General features: G+C 38.6%; 1 protein-coding gene across 2 annotated transcripts; it reads left to right on the top strand.

The window, feature by feature from the left end:
- The first annotated feature begins 469 nt into the window (after positions 1–469).
- On the top strand, positions 470–20,752 carry LOC137041620 (kinesin-like protein KIF3C). 2 transcript variants are annotated; one of them, XM_067418125.1, is made up of 9 exons: positions 470–2,204; positions 11,915–12,016; positions 12,127–12,249; positions 16,419–16,537; positions 16,620–16,736; positions 17,282–17,390; positions 17,625–17,791; positions 18,189–18,265; positions 19,886–20,752. In XM_067418125.1, exons 1-9 carry the CDS (start codon positions 783–785, stop codon positions 20,038–20,040), a joined length of 2,391 nt encoding a protein of 796 aa, XP_067274226.1. In that variant the 5' UTR covers positions 470–782; the 3' UTR covers positions 20,041–20,752. The 2 variants fall into 2 exon arrangements, with proteins under 2 accessions (XP_067274226.1, XP_067274227.1); XM_067418126.1 differs by lacking the exon at positions 18,189–18,265.
- The last annotated feature ends 3,285 nt before the right edge of the window (positions 20,753–24,037 follow it).

The following is a 24,037-nucleotide window of genomic DNA, read 5'->3' as shown; positions in this document are numbered from 1 at the left end:
GTTCCGATGATTAATATACATAAAAAAGTATTGGTCTTTTTTATTTTATTGCTTATTAGATATAGGTGTTTAGTGTTTAAAGCAAATATACTTGATTAAGAATTGATTCGAATGTATGCATTTAAATCATTAAAAAGTCTGTAAACACACGAATTTAATTTATTTCTGTTGAATTCAGATTTTTTATTTGTTAACATTAAGTAAAGACTTTAGGCTAATAGAATTGGATAAGCTTTAAGGAACCGGCCCATTTCAGAATCCTATCCTATCTGTTTAGGAATACATTTCATTTAGAAAAAAGACTAAATATGAAATATTAATAGGCATTTTTCAGGTTGCTGTTTTCATGCGAGATCTGGCAACCCTAATGTGTGCGTTTGTGTGTTGGTGTGTGTGTGTGTGTGTGTGTGTGTGTGTGTGTGTGTGTGTGTTTGTGTGTGTGTGTGTGTGTGTGTGTGTGTGTGTTTGGGCAGGGCTGCAGTGAAGCGCAGCTGATGTGTGTGTGATTCTCTCTCTGTCAGACGCGCTTGTGGAGGTTGTGTTTCAGTGGAAATCGGTGAGATATATTTTGAGCGTATGATTTCATCCATACGTGTTCATGACGGAAGGGCGTTTATATTTTATTGATTTGTGGAGAGCGCAGAGATTTTCTCCGTGACTGACATTATGCGCTCGGTAACCGGGGGATGCTGATGCTGCTGACATTCCCATCTTCCACCATCCTTCTGATTTAACGGGAATACTGCGCTCATTTGTAATCCGTTTATCTCATCTCAGTCAATATGTCCATGAAAGCAAAGACCGGCGAGGCGGTGAAGGTGGTGGTTCGCTGTCGCCCGATCAACCGTAAAGAAGAGTCGACGGGTTATGAGAATATCGTGCAGATGGATGTGAAACTGGGCCAGGTTGCCCTGCGGAACCCCAAGGCGGGTCCGGGAGAGCTGCTCAAGACCTTCACGTTCGATGCGGTTTACGATGCGTGCTCCAAACAGAGCGACCTGTACGACGAGACGGTCCGGCCGCTCATCGACTCGGTTCTGCGCGGCTTTAACGGCACCATCTTCGCGTACGGACAGACGGGAACCGGGAAGACGTACACCATGCAAGGCCAGTGGCTGGACCCCGAGCGCCGCGGCGTCATCCCGAACTCGTTCGAGCACATCTTCACGCACATCTCGCGCTCTCAGAACCAGCAGTACCTGGTCCGGGCCTCCTATTTGGAGATCTACCAAGAGGAGATCCGTGACCTGCTCACCAAAGACCACAGCAAGAAGCTGGAGCTCAAGGAGAGCGCTGACTCAGGGGTCTACATCAAAGATCTGTCCTCCTTCGTCACCAAAAATGTCAAGGAGATTGAGCATGTGATGAATGTTGGGAACCAGACCAGATCGGTGGGCTTCACCAACATGAATGAGCACAGCTCACGGTCGCATGCCATCTTTATCATCACGGTGGAGTGCAGCCAGCTTGGGCCAGATGGACAGAACCACATCCGCGTGGGCAAACTCAACCTGGTGGATTTGGCAGGCAGCGAGAGACAGACCAAGACCGGCACCCAAGGTGAACGTCTGAAGGAAGCTACTAAGATCAACCTGTCCCTCTCCGCTCTGGGAAACGTAATCTCTGCGCTGGTGGATGGCCGAAGTTCTCACGTGCCCTACCGTGACTCCAAACTCACCCGGTTGCTGCAGGACTCACTAGGGGGGAACGCGAAGACCATTATGGTGGCCACGCTGGGACCGGCCTCCTACAATTACGAGGAGACCCTGACCACCCTTCGTTACGCCAACCGTGCCAAGAACATCAAGAACAAACCGCGCGTCAACGAAGACCCCAAAGACGCGCTCCTGAGGGAGTTCCAGGAGGAGATCGCCCGGCTGAAAGCACAGCTGGATAAACGTGGCATGCTCACCAAGAGGAAGAGGAGGAGCAGGAGACTGAGGAAGATTGGAGAAGACGGCGAGGAAGAGCTAGAAGAGGAAGATGATGTTGACGATGACGATGAAGTGGAAAGTGTGGAGAAGGAGGCGCAGGACTACATGAAGGAGCAGCAGGAGACCCTGGAGAGGGAGAAGGAGGCCATCAGAGACGACCACTCTCTGGTGGCGGAGGAGAAGCAGAGACTCCTGGAGGAGAAAGAGAGGATGATGAGGCATCTGAAGAAGGAGCAGGAGGCCACGGATCTCCTCACAGCCAAGTTCAAGGTCAGTATGCTTGAGGAGTGTTTGAGTTGTGATCAACAAATGTGTCTTTATTAGTTCCACAGATTAGTGTGTATAGAATGAGTTTTAATTGTATATTACACAAAAAGTTATTATATATATTGTTGGGTAGAGAGATATGTTATGAGTAATATGTACTGTATACCATTTAAAGTTGAAATAATGCTTTTAATCATTAATAATGATAGATAGATAGATAGATAGATAGATAGATAGATAGATAGATAGATAGATAGATAGATAGATACAAAACTGCATGTCTGTAATGTCCATTGTTCTTTCGCTATTTCATCCTGCCTTGCAAAAAGTTAAAATCAGAGCAGCAGACGTGTCTGTCACAGCCGTGCTGGTTATCGATCAAATGACAGCATCGAATCAAATCGAGGTCAACACACACTCTGTGTGTCAGAGATTCAGAACAGAGAACAGAATCTCATGTGAGTTTCCATGTGCTTTGATCTCGGCTGTCACATCACAGCGTAACCATGACGACAGAGAGAATTCCTTACCTCTGCTCTCATGCGTGTTTCAACACAATCGTTTGTTGACTTTTGAGGATGACAATGGTATGAATAATTGTTTTATATATTGGCTGAACACACACACACATTTGTTTCTCCCTATTGATGTAGTCAACAAAAGAAAAGTGCATTAAATAACAGGTTAAAGGCCCTTGGCTGTGTGTGTGAGGTAACAGACTCGATCACAGACGGCCTAACAGCTTTTTTCTCGGTCATCATTAAGCCAATCAAAAGACAGTAGCCAGGCAGTCTCTGTGGTATAAAAGCATTGATTATGTGTGTGTGTGTGTGTATGTGTGTGTGTGTGTGTGGAACTGGTAAACCTATATATTACAGGGACAAAATGACGTTTTTGGTGCCAGTGAGGAAAACAGCTTATAAATCACACTATTATTTTATTTTTTTAATGTAAAAATACAGAACGTTTTCTGTGAGGGTTGTTATTAGGGTTATGGGTCAGAATATGTGGTTTGTTATGTCTATGGAAAGTCCCCACAAAACATGGAAATCCAATATTCAGCGTTCAGTTCAATAACTGTAAAGTTCATCCAAGTTCAATTCAGCAATAATTAGCTCTTCTGAAGACTGTTATCTGAAATAGTCATGTGATCGGATTCATTTTGTGATGACTGAATGCATGACATCACGTCTTCACGTGTACTTGTGCAGTATTAGTATAAATATGTGTCACAAAAAAACTTTTCTCATAACATTTATATATCAAAGGTGTTTGCTGAAGTTGTGGGCAGACACAGGATGAGGTTTAAGATTAAAAGGGGTTTAGTTTTATAAATAACCATCATTATTGGTGGGTCATTTCCTGATAGGTGATGACTCATCACGACCTCATCCTGTTCTCTGTGCTGTTAGCCAATCACATCACATAATCTCAAACAATAACAGCAACACAGGACGCACATCACTGCATGTCTGATCACTAACAGGACTGTGTTCAGAATGGCTTATTAGTTTACTGCTCACTGTAGAGTGAGTGCTGTGCAGTCATGACCGGGGCTCGACTTGAACTGTTTTGCTCAACAGCCACTGTGGCTCGTAGTTTTCCAAAGTTAGCCCTCAACATTTTCACTGGCCACAATTCTGTGTTAGATACCATGGAGAAAAACTGCCATTTAGATATTTTTTATATTATCTCAGTATTTGGCATCAGATATGCTTGTCACTGCTGTCACTTTAAGAAGAAGAAGAAGAAGAAGAAGAAGAAGAAGAAGAAGAAGAAGTTTTATTTATTTAGCGCCTTTCCATAGCTCAAGGTCGCTTTACATTTCACAAATACAGTACATTCAGACACTTACATATACATCTATGTATACACATCACATAATACATATAATTGCATTTAAGCTTGCTTTAAGAACTGACGCACGGATCTATTATACTGTCACACATGCGTTTTCTTTCTTAACTGTTTCATTCACTTAAAATACTGACTGTTTATGTGAATACTCCACGAGACCAGCATGTTGACATTATTTTGTGTGTATTCGATTGTTTAAGAGCAATACGTAGCAAAAAACAACACTGTTTAGTACTGATGTGTGGCTTTATGTGTGTAACACTTTTGTGTGTAGCACAAAGTCAAGGGAATGAGTAAAATTATGCACAATATGCAAATTCCCACGCCAAAATTCAAGTCCTGTAACACCAACAATATTCATCTGGAACAAACGAGAGAAGGCGGGTTTGTGTGTAACTCGCTGTCGGAGAGACGAGAGAGCGAGAGAAAGAGCAGCTGGTGTCGTGTATCTATTTTGAGGAAAATGAGTGTTAAAATGTACTACATTGCCCTCAGTTTATTATTTCAGATGCCTTTTTTATAGACTACACCTGGCGTGTTTCTCCTGACGTATTTTTTCTCATGACTGAAGTATTGGTCATGATGTATTTTTGCGGGCCAGCCCGGAAGTTCGCATCACCCTGGTTCCCTTGACAAAAACCCAGTACGATTTTTACCTTTGGCTTTTGGATTATACAAAATATGTATATTACCAGAAGTAAAAAGCTAAACCATTAAAATAGTGGTTCTCAAACCTGTCCTGGAGACCCCCCACCAATGCGCCTTTTGCATGTCTACCTCATCTAACACACCTGAATCAACTCATCAGCTCATTAGTTAAACCTGCAATACTTGAATTGGGTGTGTCCCTGCGTCCCAATTCGCATACTATCCATCCTAAATAGTATTCGAAAATAGAATTAGTATGTCCCAAATCGTAGTATGTTGAAAAGAGTATTCCAAAGATTCCCGGATGGTTTACTATTTCCGGCCCGAATTCACAGTATGGATCGATGGGCACTCTAACGGCTGATATTGCCCACAACCCATTGCGAGTTGGACGAGGATTCGATTAGAACTACAAACGCGGATAAAAAGTGTTTAAAAAAACTACAAACATGACGGATGTGCGAGTTCGACGGTTAAGTAGAGAAGTTTAGATAAAGGGGTTTGAGTGACCAACTATCAATATTTAACCTGACAAAAATATATTTATTCAGTGTTTTCACATTATATTTCACCCGCAGCAGCATTGAGAACTTTTGTAATGACACGTTTGGCCATTAACTTTTAAATGCATCATTATATTTCAACTGTAAATACATGAGGAGAGTCTCTGCATTAAAGACCCACAAATGGCAGATCAACGAGCGGCTACATTTCTCTCCGATACGGTAGGAGATTAATCTGCATGTGGAGGATTTGAACTGTGACGAATCTGAGGATGATTGACAGGGCAGATAAACGGTGACGGGATGCTCGTAACGAAGCGACAGAGTCCGTTAAAGATGGCGAAGTAGTATGTCCCGAAGCTTGCATACTTTTCTGCTACACACTCAAAAGTATATACTTTTTCTTCACAAAAAGAGTACATACTTTTAGGACGTAGTATAAGTAGGCGAATTGGGACGCAGCATGTGTGATGAGGGAGACATGCAAAGGCCCTAATGGCACTCTAAAGCCTCACAGTCTTCCTCTGAGGCCCCGTCCACAGGGAGACACGTTTAGCTGTATACATAAAAATTTTGTACCATATCAGGCATTTTGGAAGCATGAATCATGAATGATATTTTCTGAAACCGTGTCCGGATAAATCTGAAAACGACATTCTTGAGTTTTCGTGTGTACAGCCAATCCGTATATTTTGTGAAACGGTGATGTCATCACACTACGTGAAAGACTAAAGGGATACAACTACGGGCACTGGTCATGCGCACATCAATATTGCGTCATTTAATTACAGTATTTGCATTATTGTAAGGGTAGGTTTAGGGTTGCAGTAGGTGTAGGCGTTAATACAACACATCTATTTAGTAACAAATGTGTTTATTGTTATTTTATTGTGAGATTTTGCCTCACCGCCTTCCACACCCTTCAAGCCACAACTCTTCTTCTCTGTTTTTAGTGTATTTCTGTTGCAGAATTACAGCGCCACACACTGGTCTGGCATGTAAACGACATCATTTTGAGTCGGTTTCAGTGATCTCATGTATACGCAGATATTTCTTGAAAGGAGGGGGAAAAAAATCGGATTGGGAAAGCTCTGTCTTCGTCCGCACTTTCACGAAGTAATGCCGCTTTGTCTGCGGGGAAGAAGTCCTCTGCGTAACTGCAGCAGAAGTGTGCATCGAGTGTGCATAACGGCCGCAAAGGGGGCGCTCACGAGCACCCTTCTCAGACCTGAAATGATAAATGGGACACCCTAGACCCGTATACAGTCTCGTGGACTTAATGGACACGCGCATGCATCGCCATTATAAGTCCATAAGACCGAAAGTGCACATGCAGTGTGCCATTTGGGACAGGGCCAAAATGTGCAGTGGTGAGTGGTCCCCAGGACAGGTTTGAGAACCACTGCTTTAAAACAAGTCCTTTCACCCGGCGGCCATCTTTGAAAGGCCTCTCGGGCATGTAAGTGCAGCTCCTATCTTTCTGAATGGGGAAGGGGAAACATCAAATTCTCCAAAATGGTTTGCCAAGCTCACGATTCAATTTCATATTTGAAATCACCAATGAAATCTCAAAACAGTTGTCTCATAAATTTGGGTTCTTAATGCTCGAATCTACACTGGCTGTCACCAGACCAAGCTCAATTTAAGATTGAACATTGGTCTGGGGAGACTGCTCTGTATTTTCTACTGGACAAGAGCCGTGATCAACGAGCATTACTGATTTCTTTTTAGTGTTTAGAGCTGAAAGAGGAGGTAGCAGTTCATTTTCACATTCACGATACAACACAAACACATATGGACCTAACATATTTTTTTAAAAATACATGTAAAAATGGTTTTGTGTGGCAGGGCACATTTAATGTCGCAGGCAATCTCTGTAGTCCCATTTAGCTACTTGTAAGAATAAGCTTTTTTTTTTTTAAAGATTCACATGTTGGGTATTATGGTGTATTTTCTGGGTTTTTGATTTAAAAAAAAAAAATCATATAAATATTTATTACAAAAAGTAGTAATAGAAGGGATTATACACATTTTAAAGCTGCATGTGTGTGACATCCAGTTATCATCTTGGAAATATAAAAAGTTATTTCACATTTTAAATCCATTTTTGTGTACAAATTTTACCATTTGGTTGTCCAGTCTAATAATAAGCCAAGAAAAACATGTTACAGTGCTCAATCCTGCAAAAACACGATGTCAATAGAAACCTTTGCTGAAAATTTTATTTAAATGTGCTGTTATCGAAACATTTTACCATTGTTTTTTTAACAGTGCAGTAGTGATATTTTCTTAAATATTGTTACCTAAAAGTTTTTTTTTCAAAGTTATAAGTAAAACAAAGATTATTAGTGTTTCTATTAGTCGTTTTACTTCAAAATGTCATGTTTTATTCAATGTGTTGCTTGCTGTTTCTTTGTATACAAAAAAAATAGTAAACTACACACATTTTTGATCAGTGTTTATTTACGAAAATGTACAGTAGGAAATGTATGCTAACGTAATATTTGCATACTATGGCCAGTATACATGCTGCACATATAGTATGAGTAGTATGGTGCCGTTCCAAACATAGCTCATGACTCAGTTTTTGCCCCAGATTTATTCTGCTACTCCTGTCTTTATTTGAGAATCCCCAGCGCTCGTGTCCTTGTTTTACCTGTGGATCAGACTAAACCACTTCACATACACTTTTAGCCTTTAATGTCTGTTTACAACGCTGTTTTCTAGTTTAATTATAAACTAGAAAACATTTAAGGAAAGGACGTGGGGGCGAGACAGACAGACAGGAAGAAACCTAATTATACTGTGTTCTCTGGGGTTGTTTGTGTGTGTGTGGCTGTATTTGGAGTAGCAGAGTATCTACAGTACTAATAGTTAGAGAGTCAGACTAGTTGCCGGTTCGATTCTCAATATCGACTGGAAATGACCAACACCTATCCTCCATTCGTCTCGCAGTTTGTGTGTGTCCACGGTTTGCAGTGTGTGTGTGTTCACTACTCCTAATGTGTGTGCACTAACTTGGATGGGTTTGATGCAGAGGACAAATTCCAAGTATGCCTTGGTCTTCACTTTCACTATTTACACAGTATGTAGTACCAGTGTATTTATGGTTAACACATATAACAAAACCAAAACAAGAGCTGCAGAATTAATCATGAGTTGCAGTCTTGATTCAAACACACAATATTATTCCTAAATGACAGCAATTCGTCTTTGTCTATTAAACCAATGACAATTCTGATCACAGCAGAACAATTAAATCTGCCGCTGAGCCAGAGAGCAGTTCCGCAGACAGGGCTTATATTAAGCCAAGATTAGGCCTCATGGTTCAATTAGGGCAGTTAAGTGGCTTTTTTTTAAACATGTATTAGAAAAAAAAAAGACAAAACTTGAGACAAAACAATGGCACTGGCATATTTTAAGATATGTCAGTGCAAGTTGCTTTTTACATGTCTTTTAGTCTAGGACTAGCTTAAGCCTTGTCTGTGAAACCGGGAATAGTTAATATATAAAAGGGGTCTTATAATGCCCTTTTTTTACAAGATATAAAACAAGTCTCGGATGTCCGCAAGGTGTATATGTGAAGTTTTACCTTAAAGATAATTTTTTATAGCATGTTAAAATTGTCACTTTTTAAGGGTTAGCAAAAAATGCACCTTTTTTGTGTCCCTTTAAATGCAAATGAGCTGTGGGCAGGGCTTCAAGTTATATATATATAGGTAATTCAACTGAATAACACTGATTTATGCTGTATTTTTGTAAATGGAGTTTCCAGATGATCTACTAAACATTTCCTTCTTGACTTATTTGATGAGGCAGCCAAAAGTTACACAAACAGCCATTGTACATTTAACCTTTATAACTGAACACCACTTGCTGAATTTAACATGAAACACAGCTGTTTTTCACAATATATCATTATATAATATGTTATAATAGTATGAGCTAGTACTCAATTCCAAACATAGTCTGTGAGTGCTGATAGTAAACATCAGTCATTGGCTTTCTCCCAGGATGCTTTGCTGAAATATTGATGCGTCAGCGTCTATGTGCAGATGGGCGGAGCTACCGTCTGAAGCTCCTGGCCAATGAATTTCTCACCCGTGTGAATACATAATGAGCCAGACTCGTCCTGAGCTCTGTTGCCATGGTGACTGGAGTGTGGGGGGGTCTGGATGGAAAGGTCTCTGTTAAACGAGAGCATCTTCACTGCTGAGATGAGTGAGTGTGTGTGTGTGTGTGTGTGTGTGTGTGTGTGTGTGTGTGTGTGTGTGTGTGTGTGTGATGACGCAGCGTCATGCTGACGGTTCCCCTGAGGCAAACGTCTATTTTAAACTGGCAGGAAAAGGCATCTCTCTGTTTCTCTCTTTCTCTATACTGTATGTTATGTTCCATCACTATTGTAATATTAAATATCATGTACAAGCAGTCTAAAGGGCTTTGATCCATTTTATTTAAATTTATTTTCCATTTCATTTTGTGAATAACATTTGTGACCTTGGACCACAAAACCAGTCATGAGTCCTTTTTTTTATTTAAAAATTGAGATTTATACATCATCTGAAAGTTGAATAAATAAGCTTTCCATTAATGTATGTTTTGTTAGGATATTTGATGAAAATCTGGAATCTGGTGCAAAAAAAAAAAAAAAATTGAGAAAATCGTCTTTAAAGTTGTCCATGCAAATGAAGTCCTTAGCGATGCATATTACTACTAATAATAAACTTTTGATAGCCTATATTTACGATAGGACATTTTCTAAATATCTTCATGAAACATGATCTTTACTTAATATCCTAATGATTTTTGCATAAAAGAAAAATCTATAATTTTTGACCCATACTATGTATTGTTGGGTATTGCCACAAATATACTGTGAGACTGGTTTTGTAATTGTTTTGGTACTTAAAACAGTTACTAAAACTGAAATACAAATAAAATACATAATAAAATTACATTTTAGCAACAATATTAAAAAAAGATTACCGTAATTCAAAATATGATTTACTTCAGTTTCAGAGTGTCTTTTTGAATCTCCAAAAAACGCATCCATCCATCATAAAAGTAATCCACACGGCTCCAGCGGGATTCATAAAGGCATTCTGAAGCGAAGTGATGAGTTTTTAAAGAAAAATATCTATATTTAAAACTTTATGAACTATAATCCCTGGCTTCCGGCAGCAGCCGTACACACGTTCACGAGATGACCTCTGACCCGACCTATGACATAGGCGTAGCTTCAGGTTGGTTGAGAATTGATGATCGCAGAGGATAGAGCAAAAACATAATGCTGGTCAGGAATTAGAAGTCTAAAACGAGGAGTTTTAAATAAAAAATGTCTGAGGTTTTTGATTTAAGAGAAGAGGAGCTACATCACATGTCAGGTCACTCCCGTCCCTTTATAAAGCTTGAAAGAGCCAAGACATTATTTAATATAACTCTGATTGCGTTCGTCGACAGAAAGAAGAATGTCATATACACGTAGAATGGCTTGAGGGTGAGCAAATTATGGGATCATTTACATTTTTGGGTGAACTAACCCTTTAAGACCAGTTAGCGGTACTAGGCCGAATGTTATGCCACCTAATTAATATTCATGAGCATGATGATGAGGTTTAGAACTGCCTCCACCCCTCTGTGTGGCTGTACATTAACGCAGAAAGGTTTTGGTTTCATCCCTTGGGACAAAAAGCACTTTCTCTGCATCTTTCAATGTCTCTGTTATTTTTGGTCTATTCATCTCCTCCGTTCCAGTCCCGTGATCACAAAGACAGAGAGAGAAATGAATTGTATTCTGTGTGTGTAAACCACGAGACGTGTGATGTATTCTGACAGCGTGTTTTGGATGTTATGAGGGCTGGTTTGATGGGCCGTGCGGGTCAGCTGTAGTTCTGGACTCAGTCTTTGTTCTTGTCCCTGTTGTGGCCTTTTGACAATAATCTTTGTGTGTCGCTAAAGCTGAGAGCCGCTGCTGTCCACAAAGAGAGCTCTGTGTTGACGGGTGGGGGAGGACGCCGAGGTTATTTTCATCACGCATTCGGAAAGGTCCTTCACACTGACAGCGATTTGTAGCCGTTATCAATGAAAGTTGCTGATTTCAGACGATGTGAGTGACAGGGATTCTTTGTGGTGCAACAAATTTGAGCAGTTTTTATATTTGAGCAGCATCACACTGAGCAATGGTAGCTCCGCCCACAGCGAGCTCTCATTGGTTCAAAGTTCCTATCCTCTCTTGTAAAAAAATTTTTTTTATTCTAAATTAATAATTTTGTCCATTTTAGTCATTAATAATTTAATAATACAATTGATTTAAAATATAATAATGGTATAACAAAAATTATAATAATAAGACATTTTTCGTTAAAAACATATCAAATCATATCTAAAGGATCATGTGACACTGAAGACTGGAGTAATGATGCTGAAAATTCAGCTTTGATCCCAGAAATAAATTACATTAAAAAAAATATTCAAATAGAAAAACAATTATTTTAATTTGTAATAATATTTCAAAATTGTACTGTTTTTACTATGGTTTGGATCAAATAAATGCAGCTTGGTGAGCAGAAGAGACTAAAATAAATCATTCTTCAGGTTTAGTAATGTCTTCAGTCATTATAAGGCGCTTTATTCAAAAGCTGTTGAAGTCTATGATATGTCCTAATTAGTGTGTGTGACCTCTACATGTGATCTTCTGGTTGCTAGGCGATGGAGAGCAAGCTGCTGGTTGGTGGGAAGAACATTATTGATCACACTAATGAGCAACAGAAGATGATTGAACAGAAAAGACATGAGATTGCTGAACAGGTAAAACACACACAGTTTAATGTTTTACATTACACACAAAAACAGCACACTTCACCTTTAGCATATGGTATTCTGTGTTCTGTAACATCACTGTGTGTGTGTGAGAACAGACACGCAGAGAGAGGGAAATACAGCAGCAGATGCTGGATCAGGATGAGGAGACATTAGAGCTCAGAGAAACGTTCTCCTCACTGCAACAGGAGGTGGAAGCAAAGACCAAGAAACTCAAAAAGGTGAGACACACACACACACACACACACAGCTGAACTAAGGGGAAGCGTGGCGTCGATAGTAAAAGCTCATATGCTGATGGCTTCACATTCAGAGGTTGCTAATCAAGAGAACATCGCTCTTTTGGCACCAGCTGCTCTCAGTATTAAACAACTGTGAGATACTTCATCTCATTTGATTACTTTCTGTTTTTTTATTTGGAACTTGATGGATGCAAAGCAGATTATTCAGAACAAATGAATGTCCCATATTGTTTTTTTTACAGTCCACTATATTTATGTATCGCTCCCACATGTACATAATGTAAAAATAAATCTTTCCACAAAGATAATATATGCATTAGTGTTGTCAATTGATTAAAAAACAACAAATTAATTGCACATTTTTCTGTAATTAATCGTGATTAATCACACCTAACATTACAGTTTTTTTAAATATATATTTATATTATAATAATTTTACGTTTAACGTTTAACGTTTAATCTCCTAATGAATGTACATAAAGATAATAGCCTATATTTTAAATGTTTGTTTAATGGCATCTTTTTTTTTTTAAAGGCCAGAATTACTGATACCAATGTCTATGAAATTGATTTCCCCCCTCAATTTTATCCATTAATAAATGCCATTCTGCATTACAGTATAATTGAAAGCTAAAAATGTTAACATTTATTAGGCTTTAAAAAATATATCAACTCTTAACTTAAAGCTGCAGTCCGTAACTTTTTGTGCTCTGGATAACAAACAGAACTGAATGCGTCTTGCGGAAAGAACATTGCAGCCGGATCTACTTCTCTCTGTTTAATGTCTGTGGCGGATCACGCAGGGACTGTGCTCCTCCGCAGCGGCTCCTACCAGACCGCTCTGAAATAGTCCCAATATAAACACTTATTATAAGCGTACCATAATGATTCAGGGTAAGACAAAAACACGGTTTGGAAAATGGATTCATGTTGTACATTTTTATTTTAAAAATTACAGACAGCAGCTTTAAGTGAAACAATCTTCACATAAACCAATTATAATAAATGCCACATTTTTCTGTGCCCTTTAATATTTCAGGGCAATTTTTTTCTGTGCACAAAAATGCACAAAAAGTTTTTGTTTTTTACCCATGCAGCCTTTTTCAGGTGGGTCCAACAGGTAGGAATACACCAAAATGGATTAAAGTTATCAAACACTTCATAGTCTTCACTTTATAAATTATACATAAAATATATAGATGAATCCTTCTAAAGCTACAGAAGTTATTCAGTCAAGAGCAGCGAGTCATTTCCTTTAGTTTGGCAGCAGGTTTATTAGGCTGCTGTCACTTTAAGTTTGTCTTAACGCTCATTAAAGACTAAAGGCTTGCAAGGATACTTGTCAAATGGCATTTTGGCATAATTGTGTGTCTTTTTCCTTGCAAGGGACACACGAGTCGTGCGTGTGTCACAGATGTGCGACTGCACTGCGTTCTCTTTTGTCTTGTCACGCTTGAATGGTTTGGTGGCATTTGCATTAATAAGAGAGTGATATATAATGTAATGCTAGCCAAAGGATGACAGAAAAAAACGGATGCTGTGTTAATTGCAGTAAATGTTTTGGATGTGTTAAACTGAAAAACAATCACATGCATTAAAGATGCAGAAAAGTCAGGAATAAATTACATTTCAAAATGTATTTAATTAGAAAAGTTATTTCTAATTATATTTAAAATAAAATTTCATAATTTTACTGTATTTTTTATCAAATAAATGCTGCCTTGGTGAGCAGAAGAGACTTCTTTCTAAAACATTAAAAAAATCTTACTGACCTAAACTTTGCCCATCCCAATATTAACAGTACCGCTCATTAACAAGCGTTACATCACGACTCATTTGAATGAGACTGTAGCAACCACTGAATATTGAGTGATAATATATAAATATAACAGCACTGAGTTCCCTAACTCCTCTGTTCCTCTTGCTCCCCTTTAATTCTGGACCTTTGACATTTGACCCCTGGAACACCCCTGACCCCACCTCCCTGTGAAAATAAAACACCTTTTATCAGTACAAGAAGGTTAGTTTGTTTTACACTTGCTCGGTTGCTGACTGTGAGAGGCTTCGAGGTTAATGCTGAACGCTAGTCTTGGCATTAAAGCGTCACGAAGCACAAACGCTTTCACAGCAACTAATTCAAGTCAACCTGCATTAATCTTCATGGCTCCCGCTGGCATGCTAACCACCAAACCCTCTTTCTGAATCTCTGATGACGTCAGAGATTTCATTCTCAATAGTAGAAGGCAAAACAGGACTGAGCTTCACCGTTCCCATCTGCACGCCACTTCCTGTTGGGTTCTGACTCTGAGCAGTAATGGATTAAATGTAGTACATGCTCCTGACCTCAGCTTGACCTTTAACCCCTGCTGCGTGACACTGGACGTCTCACACTAACACTGACTGAGCACTGAGTCATAGCATGAGAGCTGCTGATGACATGAGATAGATGGATGAAGAAGATGAGGAGGAAGAAGTATGTATGTATGATGATGATGAAGAATGGATGATGATGAGGATGAAGGATAGATGGTTATGATGATGGACAGATGATGATGAGGATAAAGGAAAGATAATAAAGGATTGATGATGATAAAATACAAATTATGATGATGATGAAGGACAGATGATGAAAATGATAAAGGATGGATGATGGTTTGTGGAAGGATGGTGATCAAAGACAGATGACGGTGGATGATGATGATGATGATGATCAAGGACAGTTGATGATGGATGGTGATCAAAGACAGATGATGATGATGATGATAAAGGATGGATGATGATGAAGGACAGATGATGAAAATGATAAAGGATGGATGATGGTTTGTGGATGGATGGTGCAAAGACAGATGACGGTGGATGATGATGATGATGATGATGATGATGATGATGATGATTATAAAGGACCGTTGATGATGGATGGTGATCAAAGACTGATGATGATGATGATGATAAAGGATGGATGATGATGAAAGACAGTTGATGATGGATGATGATGAAGGACAGTTGATGATGGATGATGATGAAGGACAGTTGATGATGGATGGTGATCAAAGACTGATGATGATGATGATGATGATGAAGGACAGTTGATGATGGATGGTGATCAAAGACAGATGATGATGATGATGATGATGATGAAGAAGGACAGTTGATGATGGATGATGATGAAGGACAGTTGATGATGGATGGTGATCAAAGACAGATGATGATGATGATGATGATGATAAAGGATGGATGATGATGAAGGACCGTTGATGATGGATGGTGATCAAAGACAGATGATGATGATGATGATAAAGGATGGATGATGATGAAGGACAGTTGATGATGGATAATGATGATGAAGAACAGAATAATTATTATGATGATGAAATATGTATGATGATGATGATGACGATGATGATAAAGGATGGATTATGATGATGATGGATGGATGATGATGATGGAGAGATAATTGTGAGGATGATGAAGGATAGATGTGATGACAGTTGATGATAAAGGATGGATGATGAAGGACAGAAGATGATGGATGGATGATGATGAAGAACAGAATAATTATTATGATGATGAAGGATGGATAATGATGATGATGATGAAGGATAGATGATGATTGGATGGATGGATGGATGGATGGATAATAGTCAAGGATTTATGATGATGATGATGATGAAGGATAGATGATGTTGGAAATAAATTGATAAAGGATGGATGATGATGATGATGGATGATGACGATGATGATGATGACGTTGATGATGTTGAAGAAGGACAGAAGATGATGGATGGATAATAATGATGAAGAAGAACAGAATAATTATTATGATGAAGGATGATGATGATGATGAAGGATGGACAGCATTTATATAAATGGACTGCATTTGGATCCTCCATCCATGAAGGATAGACAATGAAGGATAGAGGAAGAAGGATGGATGATTGATGGATGAATGGATGATGATAATAGTAAAGGATGGATGATAATGATGATTATGATGATGATGAAGGATAGATGATGATAGACGAATGAAAGGATGATGATGAGGAGGAGGGATGGGTGGATGGATGATCACATGGTCTCTCTCTCTCCCTCACCCTCTCTCCCTCACCCTCTCCCTCTCTCTCTCCCCCTCTCCCTCTCTCTCCGCACAGCTGTATGCGAAGCTTCAGTCTCTGAAGGCTGATATCCAGGATGTGAATGATGAGCACGTGAGGAGCCGACAGGAGCTGGAACAAACACAGAATGAACTGACCAGAGAGCTCAAATTCAAGTGAGTCTAAAAGACCAAACGACATCGTTTGGCCATACGGCGGTATATAGAGCTTACAGCTCATGTGTCTGTGTCTCTGTAGATATCTGATTATAGAGAACTTTATACCTCCTGAAGAGAAGAACAAAATAATGAACAGACTTCAGTTCGACACCGAGGAAGACCAGTGGAAGTTTCAGCCTCTCGTCCCGGCAGAGAAGTGAGTGAACGTCCATCTTTATATGAGATGCATCAGATGATAACATCAGCATTTACACAACCAGCTCATTATTTTACTGTACACACTGTAAAAAAATGTTTAAAAAAATAAGTTACCTGGTTACCTTAAAATTTTGAGTTCATTGAAATAAAAAAATTGAGTTAATACAATGATTTTTTTTTAGAATTGACAACCTTTATTCAAATATTATTAAAAGATTTTGTAAGCATTTTGGATAATTGTGTGTGTTTTATTTGTGATGACGCAGTGAAACATGCCAAATTGTGCTATTTTCATGATTTATCTATATTTTTATGTGGTTCAGATACAATATTTTGAGTTTCTGTTTATTAAACCAATTTCCTTCATTGTATCAACTCAAATTTTTAACTTCAATAAACTCACAATTAAGGCAACCAGGTTACTTTTTTAAGTTAAACCAATAATATTTTTATGTAGCTATGATTTAGTGAATTATTGAGCAGAACCGCTCACATACTGATAGTGACGTTGATGTTCTTGCCTGTTTTCTGTGTTTCTGACAGTAAGTTCACGCAGATGAAGAGAAGACCCATCTCCGCTGTGGGATACAAGCGACCAATCAGCCAGTACGCCAGGGTTGCCATAGCGATGGGAGCTCATTCCAGATACAGGGTAGGTTTATGGAGAGAGAGAGAGAAAAGGAAGAGTAGGAAGAAAAAGTGGAACGCAGCCAGAAAATGTCAAATAAAATGGTTGAAATGAGTTCATGTGCTGGAGCCATGTGATTACGTGCACTGCAAAAAAATGTGCTACGGATGTTTAGACATTTTTTTTTTACTTTTAAAAGCGCTAATACTAGTTGAGAGAAGTGCATTCAACTTGTTTGTCCCTTGTGTCCCTCCATAGGCGGAGAATATAATGGTTCTGGAACTGGACATGACTCCCCCTGTAGTGTTTCAGCTGGACCTCTCGAGGTCCGGATCAGAGGAGGAACCATCTCGAGATGTTCTGTTGGACAACAGCAGTTACAGAGAGAAATCAGCGTCTGGACGGGTCAGAAAATCTCAGTCATGGTCAGTAAAACTTCAAAGATACGCATATTCAACTGCTTGTTAAATATCTAATCAGCCTATCACATGGCAGCAACTCATTAAAATCAAAAACATATTCTATAGTAGGAACTGCATTCAACCTATAGTACGAGTGTGTGTAGCATGAATGAAAATCAGACAAACTAGATTGGCCATGTTGTCACTGTCGTGTGACCCGCCGGTGTCAGGTGTGTCACTTGACTGTTTTCACAAATCCTCTCCCGTGGCCTCATGGGATGGTAAAGTGGCATTCAAATACACTTACAGAATCTCGCCGGAAGTAGTAGGTCATCTGGGTACTTTTCACACACTGTTTTATGAATACTATGAATTCGGACATACTTCTTTTGTCACATACTGTTTTTCGCCTACTATACAGTATGAAAGTAGGCATATTTGGACGCAGCGATGGTCAAGACGATCTGCTGAAGTTCAAACTCAGATTGGGGAAGAAAGGTGATTTATCCCACTTTGAAAGTGTCTCATATATATATATATATATATATATATATATATATATATATATATATATATATATATATATATATATATATATATATATATATATATATATATATACACACACAAGTTTACATTTGTGATATAAATATTTACACACACACACATAAATATATATATATATATATATATATACAAGTTTACATTTGTGATATAAATATTTACACACACACATATATATAATGTTATATAATTTATAAAACTGAGTGATTAGGGTTTTTTAAGGATTTTTTGTGTGATAAGATTAGATTTGGATTATAGTGTGATACGGTCTATATGGTAATCCAAGATTAATTTATAATCTCTATAACATAGTGCTCATGTGTACATAGTTGAATCTCAGTGCAGATTTCTCAAGTATTTATGCACTATTTTTAGAATGGAATACTTGCATATTTCTCATACGATTTCTGCACATTTTTGTAAAAATATTACATTACATTATATATAATACTATCACACTATTACACATCAAATACTAAGACCTGCTACACAATGCAGTGTGCTTGACTTGACCTCCCCTTTACAGTATATATCTATTTCTTAAATCATATTTTTTGATTGGGCTGCCAAAAATAAAGACCATTTGATTTAAAAATTGTATTAACCCCTTTGTATTGAAACGAAAACCCTTTGATGCTCCAGTAGCCGCATTACACAAACCAAATGAAACCACAGTGTTGCATAATTACAATTATTTTTAAACACTTGTACACTTTAAAACTGAATAAGTTGGCAAAATCAATTTTTTTTAAGTTAAGAAATGTAAATATTAAGTAAGGAGAACTGGCAGAATTTTATTTTGTAATCATTTTATTGCTCTGAACGTGAAATATTTGAGTAAGCTAATTCATACATTTAACTTAATATCATGTAATGCAACATTTTTAGTAGTGGAAACTTGACTAGCTAATTCAGTACATTCCACCTTACTAATTGGTAACACAAGGCTTTGGTAGCATTAGCATAGCAATTGCTGAATGAGGACAGCAGTTTATACTTTAATATCTGTTCTCAAACTAAACTCATTCTCCACTCGTCACCATGATGGAAAACCTACAAAAACTTCACATAACAGAAACTCTTCTAAATGAGCACAAGAAAACATGAAACACCACTAAATCTCTCACTTAATATTAATCTGGCACAAAAAAAACAAACATAATATAACACTTCATTTTGGAATTTACTATCCCTTTTGAGTGGCAAAGGAAAGGGAAAATAGAAGGGAAGTAGAACGTCCAGCCAAGTTTTGTTGAATTTGAGTTTAAAAAAAACAAAACAAGTTCATAAAACTCAAAACACTGAAATCAATCAGTTTTGTGAACTCGAAAGAAAAAGAAAGTTCTAAATACTCATAAAAGTTCATTTGTTGGAATTTGAGTTAGCTCTACTCAAACCAATTCATTATTTTGAGCATTAGGGTTTACTGTGTAGCACATTTTGCAAATTATAGTAGGTCATCTGAGTATTTGTGCATTAATTTGTGTACTAACTGTGTATAAAAGTAATACGAGTATGTTGTTGGTCTCAAAATAACATAATTTGTGTTCGCAGGTGCCAGTCTCCGCAAGTCATCTCCTCCTCAAGCTCCGCCCTCTCTCTGGCATCCTCAGGGTCCCACAGCTTGCCACACCCACAAAACATCACCATGGCAACAGCCCAGGAATGAGACTTGGAATTACCATATTTTCGCCCCCAGTAAGGCATAAACAATAGTCAATCAATCCAACATAGACCGAGGAAGACGGGTGAGACGAACCGTCCTTCACCATTAACAAAGACTGGAGCGATGGAAACCTGCTCACGATCTGATCTGCACTTTCATATAACAGTGGACGTGGGACTAGATCCATTACAACTCATAAGGACCAATGAAACGATCAATATTAGTAAAATTATTCACCCTTTCCTTCTCTCTCTTGCTCTTTGCTCCTCAGGACAGTGAAGACACTTTGATGACCACCATCAACAGCACTGGATAGTGTTGCCTCACCCGATACCTGAGGCTAGTTAAACTAGTTATGTTCATTAATTCTGCTGCTTCCGAAACCGTGGGTCAACCTCAGTGTTTACGTACTGACCTGCACGAGTCCGATCCAGGAGTAGAGCCACACACACACCTCGAATGATGGAAGCCAAAACGGACGGGGCTTTGCGATCGCTCACCCTGCTGTAAAGAAAAGAGCTGAGCAAGAGGAACGTCTCTCTTTCTATCTGCATGTCTTACTGTATGTGTGTGTCTTTGTGATTATGATCAGGGTTCTGGATGGGAGGCGGCTGACTGGCTGGAGGAAGGATCTACAGGGTTCCCACGGGCTCATGGAAAACCTGGAAAGTCAGGGATTTTGATTGGTTTTCCAGGCCTGGAAAAGTCATGGAAATTAATAAAATGTCAGAAGTTGAGGAGATTTAATTTATGCATTTAAAAAAACAAAAACATAATATTATATAAACATATAATAAACAAATGTTTAATAAAAAAATACCAGACATTTCCAGACATGTATCATAAGATATATATCTATTTAAAATCACCGGCCACTTTATTAGGTACACTTTGCTAGTACCGGGTTGCACCCATTTTGCCTTCAGAACTGCCTTAATTCTTTGTGCCACAGATTCAACAAGGTGCTGGAAACATTCCTCAGATATTTTGGTCCATATGGTCATGAGAGCTTCTCACAGTTGCTGCAGATTTGCATATGATGCGAATATCCCGTCCCAGCACATCCCAAAACTGCGCTATTGGACTGAGATCTGATGACTGTGGAGGCCGTTTGAGTTTAGTGAACTCACTGTCAGGCTCGAGAAACCAGTTTGAGATGATTTGAGCTTTGTGATGCGGTGTTATCCTGCTGGAAGTAGCCAGTGGTCATAAAGGGCGAACATGGTCAGCAACAATACTCAGGTAGGCCATTACACCAGCAGCCTGAACCGTTGATATAAAGGAGGATGGACTCATGCTTTCTTTATGTTTACGCCAAAGTCTGACTCTCCCATCTGAATGTTGCAGCAGAAATCGAGACTCATGAGATTTTTTTCCAAATCTATTGTCCAGTTTTGGTGAGTGTGTGTGAATTTTAGCCTTAGTTTGCTGTTCTCAGATGACAGGAGTAACACCGGTGTGTATTCTGCTGCTGTAGCCCGTCTGCTTCAGGCATGCAGAGATGCTTTTCTGCAGACTTTGGTGGTAACGACGAGTGCTTATTGGAGTTACTGTTGCCTTTCTATCATCTGAACCAGTCTGGCCATTCTTCTCTGACCTCTAGCATTACCACAGAACTGCTGCTCACTAAATATTCTCTCTTTTTCTGACCATTCTCTGTAAACTCTAGAGATTTTGGTTGTGTGTGAAAATCCCAGATCAACAGTTTCTGAAATACTCAGACCAGCCCGTTTGGCACCAAAAAACACACACATTCAAAGTCACTTAAATCTCCTTTCTTCCCTGTTCTGATTCGTCATTAACCAGGTCTACTTGCCTAAATGGATTGAGTTGCTGCCAGGTGATTGGCTGATTAGATATTTGTGTTAATAAGCAGTTGAACAGGTGTACATAATGAAGTGGCCATTACATGTGTGTGTGTATATATATATATATATATATATATATATATATATATATATATATATATATATATATATATATATATAATTCACACACAAGATGGGAATTTGGATTTTTACATACACACACACACGCGTGCGTGCGTGCTTGTGAAATATCATGACACAAATGTGTGTTACAAGGAGAAAATGCTTATAAATCATAGGCGACTGAATGAGTATTTTTTTTGAGAACGTAAAAATGCAGAATGTTTCCTGTGATGGGTAGGTTTAGGGATATGGACAGTGTATGGGGATAGAAAATACGGTTTATACAGTATAAAAACCATTACGCCTATGAAATGTCCCCACATTTCACAAAAACAAACGCGTGTGTGTGTGTGAAAATCAAAAATCCCATCTTTATTATTATAAAAATTATGGAAATTTGTTGGTTAAAGTTGTGGGAACCCAGGCTCTAGAATGAGCTCTAGAAACAGCAGAGCATGTACTATATGAGCTGGCCTTTGCTTAGACCTTTAAACCACTGCACTAACTTAAAGCATTGAGACGCCATAGACCTACAAGACAAAAACACTCATACACACAACCACACACACACGCACATGCCTTGCTTACTTGATTTACTTGACTCAAAGCAGCAGCCATGTTCTCCAGCCGGATGCCCCTCTCCTGTAATTATGAACATATGTGGACTTTCCTTATGTACAGGAGATCTGCGTGTTTATGTGTGTCAGATGATGATCTGTGTGTTATCGGCTAATGGAGCTGCTCTCACTGGATGGAATTAAAAAAGCGTTTCTCTCGCAAAAGACTATTTGTGAACGTTCCTCAATGCAGTATGTACTAAAACGAAAAAAAGAACAGTGTCATCATTTATTTGTGTCATTCCTAACCCTTAGCCTATGACTTTCTTTCTCCTGTGGAACAAAAATGAAGATGTGTAGTTTAGTGCTCACACTGGATGTTTCCGCAAAGCCCAACATATGACAATAGCATCATAAAATTATAATTACAGTAACTTACTCCAGAATACAATGATAGTTCTTCCTATTCAAATAGGATTACTCTTTTATGCAAATGTTCATATATGGCTTGTCAAGATGCTTGAAATTGCACCAGTAAGTTTCAGTAAATAATAAATTCGATTGCAGGCTTTTGTCACACAACGCTTTAATATTACTTCAGTCGACTTGCTACCACTGACCGACGGAAGCTCCATAAAGATTTAAATATGTATATTTTTCTTACACAAAAGCCCCACTTTGCTTCAGAAGGCCTTTATTAACCCCAGAGACATTTGGAGCAGTTTTATGATGGATAGATGCACTTTTATGGACGACACAACCATTCACTACCATTATAAAGCTGGGAGGAGCAAGGACATTTTCAATATAACTATTGTCTGAAAGAAGAATGTCATAAACACCTAGGATGGCTTGAGGGTGGGTAAATCATGGGCTAATTTTCATTTTTTGGTGAACTAACCCTTTAAGTTTTAGCCACTCACATGGAATATAACATTTAATATACTCACATTTAATATAAACCTGTTCTCTCAAACTAAGCTCATGCTAACTCGTCACTTATTGTTAGCATTTACTCTCCCTTTCAAGTGTCATGGCAAAGCATGCTGGGAAATAGAAATCCCAGCCCAGTTTCAGTTAAATAATTTATATATAATATATGGATAATAATGAACAAAAATGTAATCATTTTCATAAAGCTCAAAAATTTTAAACAATTAAATTACCTAAAATCCATCCGTTTTGTGAACTCAAAGGAAAAAGTTCTAAATACTCATAAAAGTTCATTTGAATGAGCTAATTTGTGTAATTTAAGTTTACCCTACTCAAACCAGTTAATTACTTTGAGCATCAGGGCCAAAATGTTGAACAGTAGGCCTATAGGCTATGATTTTGGCTGAAGCGTTTTAAATGTCACATGGAGTCATTGAGGACACGAGTAAGACAATCTCTCTCTCTCTCTCAGTCTGGATGGAGGTTTACAGTAGGGCTGCTGATGCAGTTTATCTCGATCTTCTCTGAATAATTAACGCACGGGCCAACGCGGCGCCTTCCGTTACGGTTAACCGGGAGAGGCTGGAGGTCGCGTGCACACGGTGTGCTGGTGTCATGT

This window comes from Pseudorasbora parva, chromosome 15 (assembly GCF_024679245.1).
Source record: "Pseudorasbora parva isolate DD20220531a chromosome 15, ASM2467924v1, whole genome shotgun sequence".
Taxonomy (NCBI): domain Eukaryota; kingdom Metazoa; phylum Chordata; class Actinopteri; order Cypriniformes; family Gobionidae; genus Pseudorasbora; species Pseudorasbora parva.
The sequence above is the reverse complement of the archived record's forward strand: the minus strand, read 5'-3'. Positions and strand labels throughout refer to the sequence as shown.

Coding starts and splice junctions, on each gene's coding strand:
- LOC137041620 (XM_067418125.1), top strand. CDS start 783: ATGTCCATGAAAGCAAAGACCGGCGAGGCGGTGAAGGTGGTGGTTCGC. Junction 2,205..11,914: donor TCCTCACAGCCAAGTTCAAG/GTCAGTATGCTT, acceptor TCTGGTTGCTAG/GCGATGGAGAGCAAGCTGCT. Junction 17,391..17,624: donor GAGCTCATTCCAGATACAGG/GTAGGTTTATGG, acceptor GTCCCTCCATAG/GCGGAGAATATAATGGTTCT.